The following is a 14,573-nucleotide window of genomic DNA, read 5'->3' on the forward strand; positions in this document are numbered from 1 at the left end:
TTTCTGTTCTTGTCACTGACCTTTGACCTCTACCTTTTGACTGCTAGCATGGCTGAACTGTAGTTTTAATCTCACCGGCACCTTTTTAAACTGTATGTTTAATATAAACCATAAATTATGTGTTGAGGATGACTATACTTTTTGTCTTTATGTTTTATGATGGGAGAGGAACTGCGACCACAACACCCCCCCCCCCCTCCCTTCTGAGCTATTTTTATACTTTCACTTTCTTTTGCAGTTTGGTATTTATGCCCCCCAGTGGGTGTAGTTCAGCAGTCAAGCTGAGGGTACGCAGCATCTAACATCTCCTATAAACCAAGACACTTCATTCAGGTAAGAAATCCATCGTGTGAGATTTATTATGCAAACAAATGTGTACACGCTTTATGTTATGATTGGTGTTTTACAATATATGCAAAACTCAATTATGCTGGTGGACGAATGATGAACAAATACCTTTCTGTCAGAATGTAATATAAAATATAATGCTGCTGCTGACATTTCCTCTTTTTCTTTCAGAGTAAACTACTTGTCCTGAAGATGGCAGGTAAAGAAACATCATCGAGAAGAATAAGTGGATACTTTCCTCAAAGAAATATTGTATATTGAGGATTTCTGAGGAGACAGATTACCTTTTAATAAACATTGAGTTCATTTCTAACTTCAATGAAAGTGAAACAAAGAGCTGCCAGACCTCATGGGAGGAAACAAACAAATGGTCATACTTATAGTCATCAAGTCTCTCAATCTGTTGGTATAACGATGGAGTAATTGTGAATTTGACATTTTTCATGTGACTTTTATGGATTTTAAAATAAGAATTTAACTTGCCAAAATAAGCAAATAACAACGTTTCCCTTTTGTTTCCTTCACAACAGGCAACATAAGTAAGTAAATTACTTTTGAAATACTTTTTTGTCAGTTGAAAGTAATTTTTACTCCACTGGGCTGTTGGTAATTTTGTGTGTTGATATTATGAGAAAAAGTTGTAATGTTAGGAGAATAAAGTCCAAATTTGGGGAGAAAAAAGAATAACATGAGATCAGAAGAATAACAAAATAATTGTGACTTTCAGAGTAAATGGGGGAAAATAAGAGACATCTGAACCTATATTGTAATATATGTTTCACCAGTAAGAAAATGCTGTCCAATACTTCAATATTTAAAGTTTTTAAATCGGGCTTGACAGGGCTTGAAATTGTCAACCCAACCTAACAAAACAGAATGAAATACAAGAACTGGGATGAGATTGATAAAAGAGCGCCGCAGGGACTTCCTCCTGACAGACGTTCATGGTTTTGGAAAAGGATCAAAGCCTAATAAAAGCCCCTAATGCTTTAAGACTCTGAAATAATATGACTTTTGACAAAAAAATTATGTTTTTGCAGCAGAATTCTTGAAAATATAACAACCTTTTTTCTCAAAATATTACTTTTGAAATATGTTTTTACAATGTCATTCTCTACATCGTAGCGGTCGAAGGGCCCAACTTCGGCGCAGAAGTCGGCACCTCTGAGCAGTCTTCCAGAGCCTTTGTCAAAGCGCAAGTGGCCAGTGTGTCAGCCACGACTGGTCCGGCGAAAACTACACTCGGTCTGTCAGCAGACACCGGAGTCGGCATCGGTCCGACACAAGTAGAGGCAAAGGTGCTGGGAACAGGCTTCTCCCTCGGTCGGAAAATTGGTGTTTCTGTGTTTGGTAGTGGGATTGAATTCAAACTATGGTGAACTGTGGCTTCGTGCCAAATACAGCTGTTGTTGTGACTTCTATTCCAACAATGAAAGCATTTAAAACGTGCAGCATTTATAAATGATGATGATGATCATCTCCACCATGATCTGTCAGATTATATGTTATATGTTAAAAAACAATGTAGCACCATCAGACCACGGCAAATTCCCTGTAATGTATGTTACTTGGCAATAAATGGTTTCTGATTCTGATTCTGATTCCGATATATTTCTTGTGTCCAGTATCAATGAATGTCTTCACTGTCTTCACTTCTACTGCTTTCAGATAACAGAGTGAATTCTGAATATAAAGTGTACAAATAAGATGCCAACAACTTCCTGTTCCAACTTCTGGCTTCCACTCGACTTTATCATTGTTTGCTGACATTAAACGCTCAAGCAAAGTTTTATAGAACATGATTATAAAACACACAAATGATGATAAATACAACTATAGCATGAATATATACTCCTTGCTAGCCCAAATAAACTAGCTAAGGTATAACTTAGCCCAGGGAGAGCCCCTCCACCAGCTGCTTACATTTTAAAGCAAAAACTCCAATAATATGATATTTATTATCATAAATCTTTTGATTCTGCTCAACAGATACTTTAAGTACAGTTTGCTGTTAATACTTTTGTACTTTTACTTAAGTGAAATCTTGATGTAAAGTGTTTTTACAGAGCAGTATTGTTACTTTTACTTAAGTAAAACAATACTACTCAGTACATGTGGTGCTTCTTCCACTGAACTAAGAGCACTTTTTTCAGCAAGGGGCATGATGTCATTGTTATAAAATGTTACAGCAAATAAAATAAAATAAAAGCTGAGAGGTTACAGTGGATTTTGCTGCTGGTTTCATCTACAGATGGGGAGGCGGAGTCTGCACATCTGGAGACCGGAGAACACTGAAAAAGAAAAGTACCTTTACTGAGTTGACAAGGAAGGACAGTACACGTTATTTACAATGGTGTCATGAGTCCTACATTCGGGACCTGGAGGATCCAGATACAAGTGAGGCAAAGAAAGTCACCTCCAGGTTTCTGTCATCTGACCGCCCCCCCCTGGTGTTCAAACCTGTGGGGTACACAGTACAAGAATCCAGATTCTTTTGTTCTATGTGAATGAACACTGACTGACTGACAGGTACAAACCTGGGCGAGAGACTTAGAACGAGAATGAAAAAGGAGAGAGAGAGAGAGAGAGAGAGGTGTACTTTCAATTAGAGCAAGGCTTACAAATCCACTTTAATATTTCTATAATTCTGTTGATCACTAGTTTTAGAATTTAAAGGATTTAGGGATTTAAAATGTTAAGTTTCTGTAGGGATTTTGCACTTTATTGTCATTATTGTCATGTTTAATGACGTATCTGCCACTCTGAGCTCTGTTCCCACGCGTTTCGATGAGGATGTCTTCTTCGTCGTTCCCGCAGAGCTATGTTCTGCTTCCTGTCGGAACCCGAAAGTCAAGTGCAATACTGAAATCTTCGCCTTCCGTTTCTGTGCGAAGGTTCGATTGTGCGATGACGAGTCCAGTTTTTCCATGAAATAGTGCTGCTGAAACAAAGAGCAATACTGACGGTCAGATCTTGATATGTTGTAGACTGAATGCAAAACACAGTACTCCTGGTAGTGGCGGTTTTAGTGCAAGAACTAGCAGTATTCTAGCAGTTGTATTGGCAGTATTGTATATTTCTGACTATCAGTGTGTCTGTCTTTATCTTAAAAGAGGAACATAGTGTGACCTGTATGAGCTCAAACACAGCAAACCTGTGATGGAACATTTAGTTTGGATTCTTTTTCATAGATTATATTATTACACATTACAATGATAATATGATGATATGAAAATACAGACGACTGCCCAACCCTGATACAGAGTTGTAAGAGTAGATCAGCATAAAATACACGCCATATACTACTCCAACTTCTGTGCAAAATTGAGAAGTAATTTACAAAAGAAAATGTCCTAAAAGACGTGTGTCCTGCAGCATTAAAGAGACATTCACAGTCAATCAGACAATCAGTCCTCTTGACGAGAAGGCGAAGATCAGAACATGGTGGATGTTCATTCTGCATTTAGTCCTGGTGGAGAAAAATGACTGCACACTTCCTGTCTCTTTCTCTCAGATGTTCAAAGGTATATAGTCTCTCAGTGAAGATGTGATCCCTCCTTCATTTAACTCGGCGGTAGTTTGTTCAATAATTGTTCAGTTTGTGGTGGCGGTTTCTTGGATTTGACATTTGAGAGTGAGGATGAAATATGGACCAGTGTACATTTTTATGACTTTTAGTAGGAACCAGTGTTTCCCATACATCCCTGCCATTCTCAACCTGTGGGAAACACTGGAAACTCACCTCTAATGCAGATCTAAAAGTCCTGCTATGAACCATACCTAAAATCACAGAAACCATCTTTGGGAAACATTTATTTGACGTGTACTTTGATTTTTTTAGTTGACCTATACTGCAGCCAGCCACCAGGGGGCGATGGAGATGTTTTGGCTTCACTTTTGGGGACTTTCATGTCGTCCATCTTTTATACGCAGTCTATGGTATGAACTGAGAGAGGAAGAATAGCTCTGCCATGAGGACATGCAAACCGCTGTCATATCTAATGACGTATGTGCCACTCGGAGCTGCCGTTATTCCCACAGAAGTACTTTTCTGCTGATTAAAGGGGAACAATAATCTGCAGATTAATCGGTAAGAAAAAAAAAGTTGCAGCCCCACTGATATCTGATTTAGCTTCGTCGTCTTTTTAGCAGAGAGTGCGTCAGATGAAGGAAGAATGATGTTCAAAAAATGAACCAGACACTTCTGAGCAAAAGGTTTTTTTTTTTATATATATATAAGAGATGCTCATTCAACAACTACACATCCTGTCTGAATGTAAAGTAGGTCTGGTCCTGATCCATGCTGGCTGGATCGAGGCCCTGGTAGTTGGAGTCTTCACGAATGGAGACTGGAGGACAGTTTTCATAGGTGACGAACTAATGAAAAAAAACAACACCAAATATCTTTATCAAGCTTTCATCGATATTTGAGTTTAAAATGCACTTTTGATGAGAATCCCATAACTTTTTGGAGCTTTTGTAGAATTGTGACCAAGATATGAGCAGCGTGAGACATTTTACACACAAAGAGTTTAACAAAGTCACCTCCATGTTTCTCCTGTTGTTCGAACCTGCGGAACAGAAAGGACAACCAAAAAAAAGCCAGAAAGTGAGTCAACCCTTTTGACTGTTTGTGTGCGTGTTTGAATGAAGTACAGAAGTAAGAGAAGGTTGGGAAGGTAACTCACCGTCAGTTTCCCTCTTTGACTTCCATTTGTAAAGCAGCAGCAGAAAAACAGCCAACAGCGCAACAACAACCAGTGTCGCACATACTACGACGAGCAGGGGGGAAGCTGAGGGAGAGACATAAACAATCAACTTAAATAATACATTTAACAAAGAACAGATTAAGTTGAGGGTCTGAAACTACATTTTCTTGAATATCCAACAGAGAAGCCTGTCTGACGAAAAGTAAAATAATAGGAAAGTTAGTTAAAAAGACTAAAAGTTTGTTCGTGTTTCATGAGGAGGGCACTTCACTGATTGTACACATGAAGATCAGTTTACTCGTCACAGGGAGTACTAGTAGTACTAGTAGTACTACTAGTACTACTAGTCAGAAGGAGTTGGAGAAGTAAGTTTTGATGCAGACGTACGTTTGCTGTTAGAATATAGTTTGACATCAGAATGATTCATTATATATATTATCTGCAGATGATGATGATGAAGGTTGTGGAAGTGAGAAGACATTTGTTCCCTGAGTTTTGTCCTCAGCGCAGGACTTCTACGTCTCTGCTGCTGGAAGAAGGAGTCATGGCGGAGAGGAAGAAACGGTCCAAAGCGTGGCTTCATTTCACAAAGAAAGATGACAGTTGTATTGTCGTTATAATGTCTGTAAGATTAGAATTTCAATAAAGGGTGGAAACACCAGCAATATACTGAAACATCTTTCTACGCAACACAGGCTTAAATTCCAGGAGTGGCATTTATTTTAGCAGCCGAGCAGCACGTTATTTACCGAGGGTAAATGTCCTGTGTTATTATAACTTCAGCGCTGAAAGTGATCATGAATCATGAATCAATAAGGGAAACAATAAAGAACCGGACCAATAAGCATAAGTGATAATGGCATTTGGTATCAATAAAACAGAATGAACAGCAGGGTTGATCCTCTGTAAACTGTCCTGTACCTGCAGCTGTTGTTTCCTCAGTTGGCTTCTGCTCAGACTGCTTGGTGGTTGTAGCAAAAGTGGTCAAAGCTGTGAACAGTGAAAACGAGGAGATGGTTCGGGTTACACATTCACTTCTCTGTTGTAATATTTCCCAGGAGTCATTGTTAATCACACTTGGGTAGCAGCTAAACTTGACTCCTGTAGTGTAATTATAGTGACAGAACTAAACTGACTCAGCGTTGCCTCGACATCATTATACTGTAACACCCAGAGACCCACGCAGGGCGGGTGGCGCTCTGCTGCATCTGGACCAGCCGTGAAAACCATAACAACTTTGAACATTTGATTCTGTAACTAAGGTGAGGCGTGCTGTACCTGCAGTCGTACTTCCTGTTTGCTCAGTGGACCACTGCTCGGGCAGCTCGGTGTTAAACTGAGCTGTGAGGAACGGAAGTAATGAAAAGCAATATTAGTGCTCAAGAGGAAATCCTCAGACACCGCGTTCACATCCCAAACAGGCAAGAAAACTGTGGTAATGTTTCGCTGTAGAAAAAAGAAATGCTGCACACATTTTCAACAAATAGCTAAACTGACTCAAGGTTGGTCCAGATAGATAAAAGCCTGTAGCAACAAACTGTACGTTGTGATATAGTATATTTTCTGGACGTTAATTCAACAGTTTAAAAAGAAAGAAAACGTTTCTGGTTAATACTATATGAATTACATTAATGCAGAAGTCTATAATCTTACTGTATTCATCATCATTTTGCCCAGACTGACTCAATGTTGCCATGAGGTCAGAAATGTATTATTATATATAAGATACAGGCGCAGGGGCTGACACAGTATCACTGCCAAAAGTACCATGAGATGTGAAAAAGAGATCTATCCAGTTAAAGCGCATTCTATGGAAATGAATCATCTCGTCTCTTCCCTTAAATATGAGAATTGAGAAGTTATTTTTGTCAAAGGGGGAGATTTGGAGAAGTTGCTTCTGAAGAAGAGGGATTTCTAAACTCCTTAAGCCCAAGATGAGGAGTTAGAGTGGACGGTGAAAACTTCGATCGTAGCTCCAAACACATGCAGAAACATCACCCGCTCACCTTCCGTAACTCTGATCTCGACAAGCTCGTACGAATCCGATGAGGGAGGGCTGCCCACCCCACACCTGTAGCGGCCCGAGTCAGAGGTTTTCAGCTCTGCGATGGTCACCTGCAAAACTCCTTCGTGATATCTGATGCTGTATCTGCCACGCTGAGCCGTGACGTGATGCGTTTTAATGAGAATGTCTTTCTTTTTGCACTCCTCCTTGCACAAGTACTTCATGCCGCCTCCAGCCAGAGTGAAGGGGAATTCAAAGGAGACACTTTGTCCTTCGGTCGCTGTATAGAGGGGGACGTCTCCAGAGTAGGTCTCTGTGTTCCTGTGACACAGAGCTCCTGGAAAGATAAAGCATTTACATCACACAACAGCCTCCCAGGCTTGCGTCCCATCTCACTACTTTTAACGTTTTTATACAGAGTAAATTCTAAGTTTAATCCTATTGATTTTGGTCATTTGGTCCTACACAATCTACACAATGCTTGACTTTAAAGGAATAGCTTGATGATTTGGGAAACATGCTTATTTGCTGTCTTAAAGACTGGACACAGCCGGTCTGTCTGGTCTGTCCACAGGTAAAACATCCACCTACCAACAAATAAAAAAAATGTATGTAATGTGTCATACGCAAACCGACACCCAGTTTCTTGCTGGAACTATTTATCAGTCGGGCCAGTGGCTTGTTGTCACTGTGAGGTTGCCAGGCAACCAGAGAGAGAGACATATTTTCTTCTCTTACATTTTAACCTGTTATAAATTCTCATTGCTTGTGTTGTATTACGTCTACTCTTGATACTAGATTTATTGTAACTGCTTGTTATCTCTGTCTTTTCCTGGTACTGTTTGTCCCGTTGTTATTAGGGAGGACAATGTTGTTCGGTCAGTTGGTCCACCACATTGGTCCGATAACTATTGGATGGATTGCCATGAAGTTCTGTACAGATGTCCCCCTCAAGATGAATTGTGATAAGTTTGGTGCTCCCTTAACTTTTCATCTAGCGCCACCATCAGGTTCAAATAAAAACCTTCAGTGCTTTGGTTTATGACTCCCCATCAGCTGTACTTTGTATTTAGTGCTAATTAGCAAAGGTTTGTGTGCCACCATGCTAAACTAAGAGCGTAAGCATGGTAAACATTATTCCTGCTAAACATCATGTTAGCATTGTGTGTTAGCATGCAAACGGTAGCATTTAGTACAGCCTCAGAGCTGCCAGCATGGCTGCACGTCATAACCTTGTTTAGAAAATGTATTATGTACTGATATCATTTCACTAAAACATTATTGTTAAATATGAATCAATTGCATATTGACTTTGTATAAAAGGATGGATTTAGCCACACAGAAAGTCACACTTTCCACTACAACTATTTGTCGGTTTTGCAGTAGTACAGTCACAAGCAGCAGTAATACCAGTGATAGTCGTAGTAGCAGTGGTACTACTAGTACTACGAGGTGTTGGTTGTTCTGGAAGTAGCCCGAGAAGTTGTAGTGAAGCAGCAGTATCCGTCTTTTTAACATTTTACTTGTCCTGAAATGTTTATTTCAGTAAGACTACAATATAAAGGGGTTTTGTAGACACACAATCATCAGTTTAAACAAATAACAATTAAATGAAAATTAGATTGAAGTGTAAGAGTGGAGTTTCATGTCTGTGGATGATGAAGTGTTTGTCTAGACCTTGAGTGTCTAGTGAGAGTAAGAACATACAGAAAAAGTCCAGGTAATCCGTGCTCACCTGATAAGAAGCAGAAGAACAGAACATGGTGGAGATTCATTCTGAATTTAATCCCGACGGAGAAAAATCATTAAACTGCAGGAGAACTGTTTTTATCACTTCTCTCCTTCCACTCGCCGTCTGATGAATAAAGAAGTTGCTCAATTTATTACATGACACAACGTCTAATTTTAACATATTCCCCTTTCTCTGTCTGTCTCGCTTTAGCTGCACCTATTACATAACGATGATGATGACGGCGACAATGGTGGGAAGTGTGACATCAGTTTGTCTCTACATATGGAATTTAATGAAGTAGTTGGTGTGTCATTGATTCTTACTGTGCGCTGTTAGAATAAACCTGTCTTGTAGTTTTTAGCCATGCTGGGAGCTTGATGGCCGTGTTAGTTCATCACTTTGGTCCGGACTGAAATATCTCAAAGCTGTACAGAACGTGTACATTCATGGTCCCCAGAGGATGAATTCTAACAACTTTGGTTGCAAAATGTACGACAGTCTCAGCTGTACTTCGTGTTTAGTGCTATTTAGCAAATGTAGCAACAGGCTAACATAGAAAGTTGACACAGAGGCAGTTTAGAAAGGAGACGGCTCAGCTCAGCTCAGAGTCTTCCAAACATTGTGACAGTAAAATGGTATTTTTCAGACGGACAAATCAAATATTAACCTTGAGATCTGGCATCGCTTCTCGCTGCTGGTGCTGAACTGTCGGTGAATTAATAGTCGAAATGAAACGTGTGTTTCTTTGCTTAATAACACTATTATTGTTATTATTCAACTGTTTTTGGAGGGGGGAAAAAAGAGAACATTATTACACAGATAAAACGAGCGACGGAGACAGGAAGTGTTTATTATTTCATACCATTGGCGCAGCTTGTAAAGAGTATGTTTTGTTTATTTATACGTCCGCCATGTCAAAAATGACAGATAACAAAACTCTCAGAAGCAAAGTTGAAATACTCTGGTGTCCACAACTTAAACCAATAGGATTATTACATTATCTGGGAGAGTCCCGTGTTTCTGTGTGAGGTAACATGGAGGACACAGCTGGAAGTAAAAATTTTAAATGGGAATGAAGTATCATCATACCATAACGTTATTATGAACCCAGTGAAGGCGTTTACCTCCAGCTCCAGTGAAAAATATCTGTCTCATCAGCAGCTTGATATTTCATTTTCTTACTTTAGTCTCTAACTTTGTCTGTCGGCTGTTTGGTGCTGGGCAGGTGTCACGCAGTAAATGTCCTGTTAAACCAAAACAATTAGCTAAAAGAGGCTAAAAAGCTCGGTACGACCACAGGCGCTGTATACAAAACAGAAACCGAAAGCAGGTTTAATAAATCAGGCCTGTTGTAGCCTTTGACGAGGCTAATTTAAAAGTATAACGTGAATGTGTTACAGAGAGCGAGAGCTTTGCTGTTCCAACACTCGACTGCATCACTAACAGTTGTGACATTCGAAGACCGTTTGTGAAACAGATCAGAGAAAGAAGAACAAAGCTGAAGGCTCTGGATGTCAGACTTCATTGGACAAACAAGTGAAGTGAAGTGAAGTGATAGAAGCAGTTCTCCTGCAGTTTAATTCTTCTTCTCCATCGGGTTCAAATTCAGAATGAAACTCCACCATGTTCTGTTCTTCTGCCTCTTATCAGGTGAGGACTGATGACCTGGATGTCTCTTCTCACACATTTGTTCTTAATTTGTGAAAACATCACAAGTGTTGATCACTTACAGTTCGTTATATTGTTCTGTTCACATTTATGTATCACACTGTTTTAATGTTAATGTTAATGTTTCTGCTGCAATATTCTGCCATCAATCTACAATAATTTTAGGGCTAAGAGTTATTGAGCTATTACTCGATTTAATTGTTTAGATGAGAGTGGAAAATGCTCATTGCAATTTCCCAGAGGCAGAGGTGATGTATCAGATTGATTGTTTTGTCCGACCAACAGTCTAAAAAACAAAAAGAAAAACCTAAAAGATGGAAGTGTTGATCATGCGCTGCATGTTTTTATGTCATTGTCTGCAGTAAGCAACATTACGACACAGTGTTCTGATGTATTGGTTACATCATACGGGGTTTTAACTGAAACAGCAGTCAGTTGTGAAATGCTGCCTCTGTGGAGATTGATTAATCTGCAGTCTGTTTTACAGTCAGTCTACATTACATGAAGTATCAGCTCTCACTGTTGATCTTTTCAGGAGCACCGTGTGATGGACAGACTGAAAGGTACGTTCAAGGTACCGAGGGAGGAAGCATCAGATTTGAATGCTCCTTTCAGTTGGCAGATTTTGCTGGAAAGTACTTCTGTAAGGAAGACTGCACAGGCGAGGATGTCCTCGTTCAAACGACTGGTTTTGAAGCCCAGAATGGCAGATACAGCCTCCAATATTCAAGGGGCTCACTGTATGTGAGCATCGCAGAGCTGATGAAGTCTGACGCAGGAAGGTACAGCTGTGAAGCGAGAAGATTCATTATAAATTCACGCAGACAGTTTGAAGTCGTCGTTATAGATGGTGAGTTTCTACTGTTTCGGTGTGTCTGTGGACGTCTGAAGAAAGACGTCACCGTTTGATTGCCAGCTGATGTTTTAAAGAACCAGATATATTTAGTTTGTTTTTAATCATGTACCATAAATTGTTAAAATTCTGGACCCGGCCTTTTATTTACCTCAACTGTGGAGAGAACCACAATCTTTATCTGAAACTGGCCTTCATCCCTAGTTTATCCTCTTATAAAAGTGTGTTTAGTAAAAAGGCAACCAGCAGAGACTTCAGGAAGTTACTGAGGAAGCGTATTCCCTAAAACGTCAAACTAATGTCTTGAGAAATTGAGTGTAATATACCTTTCCACATTTCATCATTACAACATCTGAAACGGACTCAAAGTGTAGCAACACACACTGCTGTTAACAATATTTCTTTGAATATTTCATAATGTTTCTGTTCATATTTCAGCTGAATATCATCTGTTTCCGTAGAAACGGCCAGTTTGAGACATAAAGAACAGCTTTTCTCCTCTCATCACGATCTGTGTTCATAAGCATTGTAGCGTTTGTTTTCATTGTGCTTTTCTTGTTCACAGCTCCGACCACTTTACCTGAAATCACAGGTACCGTTCAGTTTCCTTCTTTGTCCGCTTTATCCTAAATAAAACTCAAATGCAGTGTGTCCCTCAGGAGTCTAGAGACTTAGAGAGCTATTTTTTGAACATTATCTCTATTTCCATAGAAACGGCCAGTTTGAGACATGCACAGCTTTTTTTTTTTCTCTCATCAGGATTTGTTTTCAGAAGCATTGTGTTGTGTTTTCATTATGTTTTCATTGCGTTCTTGTTGTTCACAGCTACGACAACTTTACTTGAAACCAACCAGCCGCCTTCAGGTACAGTTTCTGTCTTTGTCCGCTTTATCATAAATAAAATCCACATGCAGCGTGTCCCTCAGGAGTCGGTAGAGACTAAAACCAGAGCTAAAAGAGAGGGAATATTCGACACTAACACGACTCCAAATGAACGATAATGTTGCTCATAACTGCTGGATGTGTAAATAAGCATTTTTTCCATTTCCCCCAAGTAGCCAAACAAATCAGGTTTAAGTGGAGTAGCGCATGTTTTCATTGTGCTTTTGATGTTCACAGCTACGACAACTTTACTTGAAACCAACCAGCAGCATTCAGGTACAGTTCGGTTTCTGTCTTTGTCCGCTTTATCCTAAATAAAAACACACACACACACACAACTGTCAACAACAACAAGAAGAGAAAACTTCACATTAAATGTCAGTTATCATGACAGAAGCATGTAGAGGAGTTTATATCATGTCTGCATGATGCAAGACATCGTGTTTCATGTGTATGGTCTTTTTTATTTATTTTTTATTCTGTTTTTCACAAGGATTTCTTTGATGTTTCCTGCAACAGGAAGATGTTTCATCCTGTCTTTTCTGTCTCCCTCCCCTCCTTGTTTTTCTTTTTTAAAAAATACTTCTAATTCTTATTGACACAGTGCTTGTCTGATGTGTGTTTCTGTGTTGTGGGATTAATAAAGTCTATCTTAATCTTAATCTTAATCTTAATCTCTTATCTCTCGTCCAGATTTCTTCCTGGTTTTGGCTGTATGTATAACTGTGGGTGTGGTGGTTTTGCTGCTGGCTGTTGTTCTGCTGCTCCTCTACACAAAAAAGAGGAAGGACTCTGGTGGTGAGTTGTCTTTCAACCTTATCTGCACCTTTTTAATAATTACTCATTCTGATACAGAAATATACTTAGTCTGTTCCACAGGTTCGAACAAAACTGGAAACTCCGAAGGCACCGGGACCAAGGTGACTTTCTTTAACTCATTTATCTCTGTTTACCTTCACTGTCGGCTCTCGAGACGGCTTCTTCTGCTGTGTCAAAAGAAAGAACACAAAACGGTCAAACGGTCTTTAGACTGTATATAAAGATGGACGACGCGTCTCAGCTTCCTCCCACTGTACAAAAATGAAGCCAAAACACATTGGCAGCTGCTCTCACGTCCAAAAACTACATTTCCAGGCAGGCTACTAATGTGTTTCAGAGGTGTTCATTGTCACCTTGGTAAAAGTGCTTTTACTGTATCATTCATTTTCAGATTGTCCTGGACGTGAACAGTCATCCAGTCTCCACGCGTGGTGCCTCCACCTACCAGAGCCTTGATCCAGCCAGCAGGGACTTGGACCAAATCTACTTTAATCTCACTTAGACGCAAGACAAATGATACCGTCTGGATTTACAGTCAGCGAGAGTTGTGTGGTGAATGCACGCATGGTATTGACGTTTAGTGAAGACAAGATGGCCGCACATTAAGCTGTAAGAATTTTATTGCAGACCACACTTTGTCTTTCTCAAGGCTCACGTTCTTACTTGTTACTTTCTGGATCTAGACCTGGATTTCTTACTGTGCAGATTAACGTTGCAACGCTGGGGAATAACACAACTTGAAACAGCACGTAATTCTCCACTTTAATACAAAAACTAAAAGCCATTATACTGTAATCCGCTTGTGCAAAGATAACTAAATAAAATGATATGTGAATGAATGAATGAGAGAGTTGAGAGTTGTTCTTCTAGTACTACACTGCTGCGTTCACTCACCCACCCACCTGGTGGTGGTGCAGCAGCACTCGCATACATCAGGACTCAATTACATCCTGTTAAAGTTGAAGTGAAATTAAAATGAATTTTGATTGGAAATCAGTATGTAGAGTGTATCGTTAGTGTTTTGACTTTTGTACTCATGTCAAAATTGTAATTATCAAAAAGAGTTTTATTTAAGGCCGCAGCTAACGATACATCTGACCAACATGACGTCTTCAAATGTCCAACCGAAAGTCCAAAACCCCCCAAATATTCTGTTTACTATCATTTACGACAAAGAAGACTGTACTCTTTCAGTACATCATAGACAGGAACATGGCCATTTTGTTAACATATCCCAAACCACAAGCATCTGTTGTCTCGAGAAGGAAGTCCTCAGGCTGCATGTTTCTGTCGGAGGAAAGAAATAAGGATGTTAAGGTTGGTATTAAGTTTGAGGATGCGACACTGTAAACAGTTGGCGTGAAGCGGCACACATCCTAAAGTGATGCAGGGCGGCTTTGTCAGGCAGCACAGTAAAGTTAATTTCTTCATGTGGCTTTCCTGATTTTCAGTATGCAAACTGTGTTGTGTTTATGTTCACACGCACAAAAAGGAAGGATCAGATATTCCAAATACTCAATGTGGCAGCGGCTGAAGGCGCAGTACCAACAGTGGCCA

The 14,573-nt window shown here is 39.8% G+C and overlaps 1 protein-coding gene and 1 long non-coding RNA gene across 3 annotated transcripts; both read left to right on the plus strand.

Moving 5' to 3' along the window:
* Window positions 1–263: 263 nt before the first annotated feature.
* On the plus strand, window positions 264–1,614 carry LOC139289173 (uncharacterized). Its single transcript, XR_011597454.1, has 3 exons — window positions 264–333; window positions 520–887; window positions 1,474–1,614. It is a non-coding gene; the product is annotated as an uncharacterized lncRNA (long non-coding RNA).
* Window positions 1,615–10,343: 8,729 nt separating this feature from the next.
* On the plus strand, window positions 10,344–13,855 carry LOC139289383 (matrix remodeling-associated protein 8-like). Of its 2 annotated transcripts, none has more exons than XM_070910969.1 (8): window positions 10,344–10,444; window positions 10,998–11,312; window positions 11,881–11,907; window positions 12,141–12,179; window positions 12,435–12,473; window positions 12,891–12,995; window positions 13,065–13,117; window positions 13,408–13,855. In XM_070910969.1, exons 1-8 carry the CDS (start codon window positions 10,405–10,407, stop codon window positions 13,516–13,518), a joined length of 729 nt encoding a protein of 242 aa, XP_070767070.1. In that variant the 5' UTR covers window positions 10,344–10,404; the 3' UTR covers window positions 13,519–13,855. The 2 variants fall into 2 exon arrangements, with proteins under 2 accessions (XP_070767070.1, XP_070767071.1); XM_070910970.1 differs by having other exon boundaries at window positions 13,077–13,117.
* Window positions 13,856–14,573: the final 718 nt, after the last annotated feature.

Source organism: Enoplosus armatus, chromosome 8 (genome assembly GCF_043641665.1).
Source record: "Enoplosus armatus isolate fEnoArm2 chromosome 8, fEnoArm2.hap1, whole genome shotgun sequence".
Taxonomy (NCBI): domain Eukaryota; kingdom Metazoa; phylum Chordata; class Actinopteri; order Centrarchiformes; family Enoplosidae; genus Enoplosus; species Enoplosus armatus.